At 40.5% G+C, this 12,077-nt stretch overlaps 1 protein-coding gene across 1 annotated transcript; it reads left to right on the top strand.

Annotated features, from left to right (window-relative positions):
* The first annotated feature begins 747 nt into the window (after positions 1 to 747).
* Positions 748 to 11,695, top strand: nudt3b (nudix (nucleoside diphosphate linked moiety X)-type motif 3b). Its single transcript, XM_089010500.1, has 5 exons — positions 748 to 1,039; positions 2,229 to 2,339; positions 4,476 to 4,520; positions 4,614 to 4,698; positions 6,330 to 11,695. Exons 1-5 carry the CDS (start codon positions 941 to 943, stop codon positions 6,524 to 6,526), a joined length of 537 nt encoding a protein of 178 aa, XP_088866626.1. The 5' UTR covers positions 748 to 940; the 3' UTR covers positions 6,527 to 11,695.
* The last annotated feature ends 382 nt before the right edge of the window (positions 11,696 to 12,077 follow it).

Below are 12,077 nucleotides of genomic sequence, written 5' to 3'. Positions count from 1 at the left end.
AAAATGACTTCACGCCAAGACGTCTTGCATTGTTTGTGAATCCAAACAATGGCTTCAGATTCGGATAATATGCTTTCTTGTTACACATCCAGTTATGAATATGTTTCAAATACACTGTCGTTCTGAAGATTAAAGCATACATGTTTACAATCATTAAAGAATTATATGTGCCATTTTGAGGCAACATTGGGTGAACATCTCACCCAAAAAAAAGGGAGCTAATGGCCAGCTCCGTTTCTTATATGGCGCTTGGCTGCCCTCTTTTGGCGGCTTTTGTTTAATGCAGTTCGGCGCAGGATCGGATATATCGATAGTCCCTGTTATATCGATATTTTTACGGACTCCCTTGGATATCGATATAACGAGACTTTACTGTATTTTTACGTTTTAATTAGTTATTAAATATGTCGCCCATCGTTTGTGCATTTTTAAAGTGGCGCTGTCCATTACCGGAGGTGCTGAAACGCCTGAATCTTTACGAAATCCCAAGACGTCTTATTTTTAAAATAACTAATAACTAATAATATGGCCTTTATTTTGATTCAAATACAGACGTGGTTAAAGCCAGAAGCAAAGATGTCATCGTTTAAGGGGAGTTGGAACCACAAGGGTCCGTTTCCTCAACCGGCTGACTGGTCAACACACGTGTGGCGTTTCCCCCGCTGTCGGCCGCTCCTATTCCCTAACGCCACCCACGCGAGTTCCGTACGCTCGCGGAGTAATTAAAGGTTAAATTACGTTGTGGGCGGAGTGGCTTCTTGTAATGGCGACCGTGCCGTAGATACACCGAGACGTGTAAAAATGAAGCGGAGAAGAAGTTATTTATATTAAACTGAATACGCCGAGATTCCTCCGGTGGAGGACTTTGCGTCTAGGAGCGTCGCCTACGAACGCGGTCGTTTCAGCCGTGCTTATCAAACGCTTTAGCAGTTCCTCCGCGATGATGAAGCTCAAATCAAACCAGACCCGGACGTACGACGGAGACGGCTACAAGAAGCGCGCCGCCTGCCTGTGCTTCAGGAGCGAATTGGAGGAGGAGGTGAGTCCGGGGATGTTGCTCATCTGTCGGGCCGCGCTAATCTTTGTATTAGCAGCATTAGCCCCAGCATTTACAGTAAATTACTATATCACTTAGCAGAGCTGTGACATTTGAACAAGTGGTACTCTCCAATTCTAGATTAGTTAGCCTCTTTGTTGTTACATGTAATTTTTATTTAAAACACGAATAATTGTCCCCTGTGTAATGTAATCCTACCAAGATCCGACTTTCATGCCACAGTAATTAGCCGGGGTTAGCAGCTAGCCTATGCTAAAATGCTTCCGCCGACCGGCTCACGCCCAGCAACTGAAACTGGCAACCCGGGTTCTTTTGAGCGGCGTCTCGCTATTATTCAAGCGCTTGTTGAAATTAAATTAACATTGACAATAGTCGAACAAATGAGCGTATACTGTCTATTAAACGAAGATTCACTGCAAGAGGTGCGAAGATAACGACCCAAGTGTTACTCATGCTAACTTAGCCGATAGACAACGCAGGAGGTCTTGATTAGGTGGTTTACCTTGTACATTATTTTATTTGTCGTTGGCCGCTATACAATATTGTTTATCATCATGCTTGTGACACGTCCTAACGTGCGTATTTGTTTGTAATGATGTTTGGTAACTCAATTTACTGCTGTATAAATCACCGTCGCTGCCTACATACAAAAGTCGAGTGTGAGCAGAGGTCGGAAACTGATGTCCACTCGACAACCGAGGTGGCAAAATACTCACACACTGGACTTGGATACAACAACTGATAATTTTGGCGAGGAAAAACGCGTGAAGTTCGGATTCAACGTCACTACGTAAGTTAAAAAAATGATTAACAGGTATCACGTGATCAGCACAGGTTGGAATTTAAAACGTAGTTTTTGATTCTCAGACAAGCTTTACTTTCAATGATGCCACAAAAAACTGTCCACACACACAAGTGGATACTTTGACTTTACAATGATGAGTTTCAGTATATTATGTCCCATATGTTCAAACCCCTCCAAAATTCCTACACATGCTGTGGCGACCCTTTGAAGGTAAAAGCCGAAAGAAGAAGATGTCCCATATGTTCAAACCCCTCCAAAATTCCTACACATCAAACTTTGGCAATACTGCATTCATTCCTTCAAGCCTCCGGGTGTTGATCTAGGTCATCAAACCCGCCTTTTTTTCTGTTTGCAATACTTTTACAGGTACTGCTGGTGAGCAGCAGTAGACATCCAGATAAGTGGATCGTTCCTGGAGGTGGCATGGAACCTGAAGAGGAGCCCAGCGTTGCTGCCACTCGGGAGGTGTGCGAGGAGGTGGGTTTTCATTTTTGATGTTGTCATTTTATTGATTTATTTTCTTGTCTGTACATCAGATTGGGAATAATGTGCAGGTGAATTTCACACTGGTCAACCTTAAATTTGGTTGACATTCAAAGCTACATGTTCCTATTTTAAAGGACAACCGACGTCTCCGGACAAGTTGTGTCCATAATTTGTAAAATGGCTTCAAATGACTTCTACTGAGCGTATTTTACAAAGATTCCACCGCATATAGCTATATTTTACGTTGTAAGACTCGCGCTGAATATTCAGGAAGTCTTGTTTTTGAGTTGGTGACGAGTCCGTACGTGACATAACTAAAGGACCGCCCTTTACCGTAAAAAAAGACGCATTGTAGCGGTCCTTCCATTACGTCAATGTATTTTGAATTGGATTGGATTGGATTGGATTGGATATGCCTTTATTAGTCTCACAGTGGAGAAATTTACATTTACATTTTGCTGTACTTGTTTGGTCTGGGGACATCGTGTTGCACCCAAAAGCCGCCAGAAGGCCAGAAGAGGGCGTCCAAGCGCCATATAAGGAATTTATCAGTCTGCGGAAACAGAGGTGGCCACCGGAGGTCGCCATTTTGTGCCTCTTTTTTGGGTGAGAGATTTTCCCCCAATGTTGCCTCAAAATGGCACAAATAAATTCTTTAATCGATTGCAAACATGTATGCTTTCCTCTTCAGAACTATTTGAATCATATTAATCACTGGATGTGTAACAAGAAAGCATATTCTCTGAATCTGAAGCCATTGTTTTGATTCACCAGCAATGTAAGACGTCTTGGCGTGACGTCACGGACTGGGGGCGGGACTTTCTGAAAATGCCCAATTCCCAGCTCAATGTTTTTGCAGATTTTGGACACTTTAAGTCATTTTTATTGGTGTTTTGCATTTGACTAAAAATATCATACTGCGTGTTTTGGGTATTTTAGATGCTATAAAACGTTTTTCTGGTGTCAATTAAAAAACAAAAGTGACGTCGGTTGTCCTTTAACGCTATATTTTACAATATGATATTAAAAATATTTTGAGAAAGAATAAAAAAAATCTTGCAGAACAACTAGGCTATTTTTAGTAAATGTTCAGAGAAAGGCAGCAGTTACTAACCAGTTCCCCCCACTCTCCTGAAATCGATATTCCGCTTTTAGGACCCCTTTCATCTGTCACTTAAATTGAGTATTTCTGGACGGTACACGCTGGTCACACTGTTGGCATTTTGCTCGGAGCGAAGACACTGAATCCTCCGACCGACCGGCTGTCTGTCGTTTGGCACCATCAATAGGCCATTCTCTGTGTGAGGTCCAGCACCATAATGGATGCTGATATCATTTCTCATCCTGGCTCCTTCCTTGTGGATGTCTTTGTTGGCTCTGTTTAGTTCCAGGATGCTGCCAGCTTGCCAGCACATTTCCACCCACAATCTAAAATCTTGTGTTTGGCGACTTTTATACAAATGCCCCTCCTGTCTAGACTATCATTTTCAATTGTCATATTTTTCAACTTGATGTAACTTGTATAATAATAATAATAATAATAATTATTATTATTATTATTATTATTATTATTATTATTATTATGATTATTATTATTATTATTATTATTATTCTACAAATAATACATTTCATTTATAAGCGCCTTTCAAAACTCTCAAGGTCATTTTACAGTTGTAGAACATTTTTTATGTGGGTGAGCAGCAGCAGCCACACACGCTGGTGTTCACTCAACCCGGAAGTAACTCAAATAGATAGAAAGCTAGCTAGCTAATAGATAGCTATCTAGCTGGCTAGCTAGATTTTAACTAACTTTTATTTTTGTTATGCTCGGCTGCAAGGGCTGACACAGAGACCAAACGTGCTCTAAAAATAAAAACGAAGGCAAAGAATATTCTAGTAGATCGACCTTAAGTTTGATATGAGGGATACGGATGAAAATTTCAAAGGTTTTTCAGCTGTGATGTGATATGACGATCATGCACTTTTCAGACTTGAATAAATTCGGTAATGGCAGTGAATAAGTTAAATACTAACATCTGTGGGACTGTAGTCATGTTGTCCCCCGTGAAGTTATTTAATGTTTGGATGCAGAGGTTTTGAGAGATTGAACTTGTTTTTATTCGGCAGGCGGGCGTGAAGGGGACGTTGGGTCGCTTAGTTGGGGTATTCGAGGTGAGCCGTAGTTTATTCTTAATTAATATTTAGTTCGTTAGAATTTTCCTTTGTGTAACCGGATTGTTTCATTTCCTCTCCACCCCAACACAGAACCAAGAGAGGAAACACAGAACTTTTGTCTATGTTCTAATCGTGACGGAGGTTCTGGAAGACTGGGAGGACTCTGTCAACATCGGTAAATTGTATTGGTGTATACATTATTGTAGCTCACGGGCATCAGACCGACTTAGCATTTAAAACGGGCTAGGGACATTAGCATATTTATCATCATTAATTATCATTGTTATTAATTTTCAATGTAAGCGAGGACAAGAGAACAAACTAGGCGGCACATCCAGAAAGACGATTAATGGTGGTTAACAAAATGGTCGACTCATTTCAGTGACATAATGTACTCTAATTAATTCACAGCATTCATCTCCATTTGTACAATACAATAAATCCTAATTTATATAGCGCTTTTACAACAGCTGTAAAAAAGCCCTTCACATAATAGTTAACACAAAGTAAAATAATAAACACAAGAGCAACATAAAAACATGGACAGTAGTGCAATCTTAACGACTTTCCCCATGTACTCCAGGATTTTTAAGTGCAATACATTTAGACACTACTCACTTTAACCATTATTTAATAATTATCAAAGATAATTTACCAAGATAGGAAACGGATCTTTGCAAAATACAAAACATATGCTCTATAAAGATAAGTACATGTACAACTGGAGAGCATCCTACATGTTTCTACAAAAATGCTCATGTACCGTTGTTCGTAACTCGAATGTTTGTAAGTAGGGGAGTGTCTGTATTCGGGTTACTGTTTAGAGAGGTAATGGCGACGGGAGAAGAAGCTGTTTAAATATCTGCTGTGTTTGTTGCGCGCGGATCAGTCGCTGGAAAAGCTGGTGAGCAGGGTGCGGAGGGTACACTCGTCGTCGACCACATGCGCAATTTGTGATCTGAATGACTGAACAGTTTCAACATTTACGATTGTAGGCCTCGATTCCGAGCATATTCCGATACAATGCCTCTTTATTTATTTCACAACAGCTGCAACAAAGCATTTGACAAAGCCTTCAACATAAAACAATACGACAACAGAACACAATCAACATTGACAATAATACAAAGGGGCGCTGGTCAGAATCACTTTTAGCTCGCCACAGGATCATTAACTTGCCATTCTCAAATTGATGTGGATCGCCATTGCCAATTTTCTTTTCGGGTTTTGGACATGCATGGTAAGCAGATTGGCCACTCCAAATTGTCCCTAGGTGTGAGTGTGAGAGTGACTGTTGTATGTCTTTGTATGCCCTGCGATTGGCTGGCAACCAATTCAGGATGTCCCCCGCCTCGTGCCCAAAGACAGCTGAGATAGGCTCCAGCACCCCCCGCGACCCTAATGAGGAATAAGCAGTACAGAAAATGGATGGATGGATGGTTTATCTTGCCAGGGAAGGGAATTTAGGAATTACCTCTTTGTTTTCTGATTAAAATAGAGAGTCTATTATGTAGTCCTAAAACTCAATATTCAGTGGGTCCTGGAATTTGAGTGAAAATGACAAAAACACTGGCACTGGAGTGGACACATTTTTGTAAGTCTGGCAATAAATGAGTTAAAGATCTTTTTTTTTACATAAATTTCCAATCATAGAGTCTTGACGTACCTGGATCGCAATGGCGTTAAAATGCTCGCATCTAGCCCGATTATTGCGTATGTTCAGACCGCCTTATGCTACGTCGTTGCCCCCTCCGCTGCCTTCATCTTACCTGCGTTTTTCCACCGCTGTGTCTGTGTCGCCAACAGGGAGAAAAAGGGAATGGTATAAATTAGACGACGCCATCAAGTTGTTGCGGTGTCACAAGCCAGTGCAGGCCACCTACATTGAAGCTCTACAGGAGAGCTGCCTGACCAGCAACGGGACCCCCATGGCCGCCACCATAGGTGGGGAACTGTCGTCCACCTACACCATCAACCAGAGCTCCGTCTCGGATTTCAGATAACTAAAAAAAACAAACTGAACACCACCCCGTACACCAACTACAGCGGCCCGTCCCCTTTACACACTCTCTACGTGAGGAGCTTTGGCCACCACTTGCGCTCTTACATTTCCTCTTCTACTACTTTTTCTTCTTCTGCTCTGTCTACTTTGCCTTGGCAACTCCTCGGCGCCGCCCTGATGGCACAGACTGGATGGCCAGTGTTGGCGGAAACACTTTTGACCTCTTGTTTTTGTTTTTTTACTGAACTTCATTGCATGAAAACTAAGTGATGCACCCATGAATTTCAACGGAATGAAAAAAATAATTGCTGTCATGTAAAAAATCTAGATCTATATCGTACTTAAAACCGAAATACTTGGTTCTTTTAAAAAAAAAGTCACTTCTGTTTTTTACTTTTTTTCTTCTTTCTGGTTGTTTGTTTGTTTGCTTAGATTTTTATTTTATTTCCACAATCCTTTTATTATCAAGTATAACGAAAGGAAAAGAAGAATACAGTATAATACACCCTCGTTTAAACCGCTCCGGGACTCTTCTCCCCTTTGCACGGTGCATGTTCACTCCAAAAAAAAGAGTGGAAAGAATGTTAACATGGCTTCACTTCAATGTTTTTTTTCTTCTTATTTTTAACGTGTTTGACTAAAATGTCTTCCGCCGCACCGCCGAGGGTCAAAGTACAAACATTTCAAAAACCACGCATCGCATATCCTCTTTTCCCTCCTTTAACGCTCGGTTTTGCTCCCATTGTTTACATGACAGGTGACTTTAGCGGGCATGTTTCCTTCTTTTATTATATTTTTTCTGCCTGTAGTTTGACACAGATGACAACCCAAAAAGCGGAAATCGGTCTTGCTCCCAACATTTTTTTTCTAATATAACCACATGCCCCCGTATGATCTTGCTTGTTTGTTCTTTTACACTGGACACACAATGCATTCAGACAGTAGCGAAGGATCTCCGTGACATTTGGAGTGCTGTGCAATTTTCCCATTGTGGGAAAATTGGGATGGTTTTATATATGTCATCCCCATCCTTACCCAATTTGACATTGTCAGTAAGAGAAGCAGCGATGCCATGGGTGCAATGAAAAAACAAGCCTTGTACGGAGTGAGACGTTTGTTTTTCACATGTAAAATGATTTTTGGATATTTTATTTCCGTTTCCTTTTGTCCAAATGTCTTGGCAAAAGTCCCTTTAGCCGCGCCTCGAAAGCCGCCGGATCCATACTGTGAAACTGGAGGCGCTGTTGTAGATATAAAAGCACATATTGTAAATTGTTTATTTCTGTCTAGATCAACGGTGGGCATACCAAGGTGTTGTTTAAAACAAGGAATGGGGGTAAATGAAGTGCCAGTGAGTCATTTGCGTGACGTTGAACGAGCGATAAGGTGGAAGATAGATTAGCCGCCATGTCCTTCATTCTGATCAGTAACTCTTAACAAGCTAAGCGGTGCAAAATGGAGAGATATTGCAACACCAAAGTCCACTGTCTTTTCCCAGGAGTGACCTCCACCTTGGGTTTTGCTGGTCTTTTACAGTGATACCTCGGCTTATGAACGCTTTAGCTAACGAACCTTTCGCTTTACGAATGCAAAAAGCTATCCATTCCATCAAGCCATCAACGACCATCACAAAAGTAAATAAAACGACTGTTATACAGTACAGTTTATTTCTTTAATTACAATACCATAGCACATTTATTATACATAAAATAAGGTATATTTTGTGTAGTTTTAAGGCTTATTTAGTTGAAAATTATGTTTTATGGGGACCCGGGAACGGATTATACTCATTTTAATGGTTTCCTATGGGAAATTAATGTTTGGAATGCACACTTTTCGCCTTACACACACTTTCTGGGAACCAATTAAGTTCGTAAGCCAAGGTATCACTGTAATTGGTTTTGGTTGGCTGGATGAGCTGTTGAACCAACAATGACCGTTTGTTATTATCCTTTCAGGCTGTAACCTTTTATGATCACAAGCCAGCCACTGCAGTTTGGATTGGATTAAGCTTGATTAGTCTCACATGAAAGTGATGATAGTAAAAGGAAAGGGAAGGAAAAAGTAGAGAAACAAATACAGGAGCTGCTCCATTTTAACTCTTGATATCTTCGTGGCATGACCTTTTGTCAACAACGTCCATTCATCCGTCAATCAACTTTTACCCGTCAGTCAAATTTAGGTGGATTTTTCTTAATACACTTTTCACCGAATTAATCAGTTATTTCTTAATTGGATTGGATTAGCCTTTATTAGTCTCGCAGTGGAGAAATTTATATTTCACAGCAGCAAACTGATGAAAGTGAGAGGAAAGGAAGAAGTAGAAAAACAAAATACAGCAGCTGCTGTAAAGGCAGCCACTCTCGCGGCGCAATCATGAAGTCAAAACAACAACAAAACTGAAGGCTTTTGGGTGCGCCGTATACACCGGAAAAAACGGTAATTAAAAAAATATGGTAATGTTCTGTTGGAGAAAAGAAAGCACAGGAGGTGAGAACTTTTTACTCTAACACATTATAAGACAACTGGAAGTTCGCCACAGTCAAACCACTCGTCCACATCACATGGCACAATTTGAAAGCACACAGCGGCTCTGAATGATCAGTGGATTATCAAAGAACTTTTCAGATTCTATTAATTTGATGATCAATTAATTCCTGACATTTCTCCTAGACTGTATATGCAAACGTGCTGTGAGAAACGCTCAACTCTTGTTCCGTCTGACTGTACGTAAATTTACAAGGGGGATGTGGGAGCTGTGAAACCAGGCATAGGAGCAAATGTGCACCACTGTGCTATGGGGGCATCCGATGAGGACATGTTTACACAAGTGGCAATTTACCAAGAGTCTGGATTGGATTGGATTGGATATGCCTTTATTAGTCTCACAGTGGAGAAATTTACATTTCACAGCAGCAAAGTGATGAAAGGAATGAAAGTAGAAACGAAATACATGAGCTGCTGGAAAGGCAGCCACTCTCTGTCTGATAAAATCAAATAGATTGTGTGTGTGTGTGTGTGTGTGTGGGGGGGGGGGGGGGGTCAGCAGAAAATTGTCAATCGTCTTTGTGAAAAGAGCCAAATGCGGAACCGGGTGCTGAACGGCCCCAATTTCCCAGGTTCTCAAAGTAGCGTCAGGAAGCACAATGGTATCTGCGTGAAAGTGGACAGCAGAAAACTGCGACTAAGGTGTCAAAGACGTTTCAAAAGGACGTTGATGTGAAACCACACAAACAACCTGAAACGCCAACTAGTGCAGATAGCTGGCTTCTGTCAGGCCTCTGTGATGAGATTGACTGAATTTAACTCATTCACTGCCATTCACAAATTTATCCGGGAATTAAAAATAGGACGTAGAGTGCCATTCCCAAATTTGTTCGGGTTTTGGTTTTTCATGCTTGGGTGTTGAAAAAGCGCATGTTTTTTTTTTCCCACAAGGGGGCAACATTTGCCTTTAGTCCGCGCGTTAATGCATTGTTCCAGCTTCAGCTGTTGGTTCAAGCGCTATATAAACCAAGATGTATACAGACGCTCCCCAACTTACGAACAAGATAGGTTCGGAATGGTTGTACGTAAGGTGAATTCGTTTGTAAGTTGCTTCAGTGCGGTCGTAAGTTCAGTATTTTGTATGGAATGTATGTTTAAGATTTATATAACTATGTTAAGGGCTTGTATAAATAACCTGTATTGGTTTGTACTGAAAAATAAACTGAATAAAACATGTGCTCTATAAAGAAAGATATGTACATGTACAACTGGAGAGAATACTACATATGTTTCTACAAAAATCTTTGTATGTAGTGTGTTGTTTGTAACTTGAATGTTCGTAAGTCGGGGAGCGTCTGTATATTGCATTGTATTTTGGACAGCCCCCCTCATTTCAAGCTCATATAACTCCAGACTCCTAATTTAGGATTTTTTTTCTGATGAAATAGTGTCAAAGTCGAGCCCCCGGGAGCCAAATCCGGCCCACCACATCATTTTTTTCGGCCCGCAAAAGCAAATCAAACTTGTGAAATTCCATGATGCTTGCTAAAATCCTAACCAAAATTTCATATTTTTGGATGTAAACCCCAATATCAGTCATTATTCTTGACTTCAGATGTGAAAACTAGTTATTCATTAATTTGTTGTGCGCTCTAGTTGTAATTTGTGGAGGGGATTAAACATTCTAATGGCTTCCCCAAATTCATAACGGCCCACGAGAGGAAACCATTAGTACAATGTGGCCCGCGGCAAAAAAATGACTTTGACACCCCTAGTCTAAGGTTTCTTACGCTGCATTTAATGTTTATGTAGTCCTAAAACTAAATATTCTGTGGGTCCTGGAATTGAAGTGACAATGACAAAAACCCTGGCACTGGAGTGGACATTTTTTGCACGTCCGGCAGTGAACGAGTTAAAAGACTTCCTCCATCCGGAAAAAAAGTGGTGTGATGTCTCATTTATTACCACCTAATCTGAAAGGCGCGGCGACCAAAGTCTTAAGTTTACAACACCCTTGTTGCAGCCGGTCCTCAGTGTTCATCTGAATGTGCAATTAAGTCACTGAGGGCAATGACCTTCAGCACACCCTGCTGTGAAGAATGAGTTTTAAGTCTTTTGAGGTTGGATGCTGAGTGAGTGTCACAAAGGCTGCTTGAACATTCATATCCGCTGATGCATACGTGCTTAAAACTGTTGTTCATATTTTTTACGTTGCTTGTGTCATGCCTGATCAACAAGGGTTTGATCAGCTTTTCAATGAAAGCTTAGTCAAAAGGAACACGTGGTTTAAAGTGACACCAAATGGTCTTTTTTTTTTTTATCAAAGTACGATTTCAATTTGAAATGTATTCCTACTTTATTCAAGGTGTCACATTTACTAAAGGTCGTGTCGTAATTGGCTCCATCTTGTGGTCAAATGGCTTCAATGTTGCAGTACAGTAGACGATTGTACCCATCTGCCATCTAAAACAAACATGGTAATTAAAAAAAAAAGTAATTTCTTCTTTTCAGCCAAGAACTATCAGCCTACAGATTATATCGTCCTGTTGTTTTAACGTGTCATGAGACATCTGCCCCCACATACCTCCCCCTTTTTTCTCCTTTGGGACTGTAGAATAAAACCAGTGCAAGAAGACTGAAGATTGTAATATAAATGTGCCAACAATAAAATACCAGTATTTCATTTTCAGCCTCCATTTTGGTTTTGTTCATACACTGCCGCAACATATTTTTACACTTCAAATTGACAATACTGTAAAGTGACCTTGCAGTTATAAATTAATTATCTCTTAGCTATTAGCTAACTAGCTAGCTAGCTATCTAGTTATCCAACTTATCCTGTACCTATAAAGTGACCTTGAGTTTTGAAAGTTTGTTACCTATCTAGCTATTAGCTATATAGCATATCTAGCTAGTTATCTAACTTATCCTTAGGCTCTCATAAATGAAATGCATTATTATTGCATTTGACAGGATTAGCTACTGTTTTGTTGATTTAATTGGATGTGGTGAGATCAATCAGCTGAGGTTGTGAACATTTCCAGATTGATATGGAGATAAACTTT

Source organism: Hippocampus bargibanti, linkage group LG12, assembly GCF_051943395.1.
Source record: "Hippocampus bargibanti isolate YZ-2025 linkage group LG12, ASM5194339v1, whole genome shotgun sequence".
NCBI classification, from domain to species: domain Eukaryota; kingdom Metazoa; phylum Chordata; class Actinopteri; order Syngnathiformes; family Syngnathidae; genus Hippocampus; species Hippocampus bargibanti.
This window is presented reverse-complemented; position numbering and strand designations above follow the sequence as displayed.

Bases quoted from the DNA above. Each gene is read 5' to 3' on its own strand.
- nudt3b (XM_089010500.1), top strand. From the start codon at position 941: ATGATGAAGCTCAAATCAAACCAGACCCGGACGTACGACGGAGACGGC. The intron at 4,521-4,613 runs GTGAGCCGTAGT...ACCCCAACACAG, and splicing joins GCTTAGTTGGGGTATTCGAG to AACCAAGAGAGGAAACACAG. The intron at 4,699-6,329 runs GTAAATTGTATT...TGTCGCCAACAG, and splicing joins GGAGGACTCTGTCAACATCG to GGAGAAAAAGGGAATGGTAT.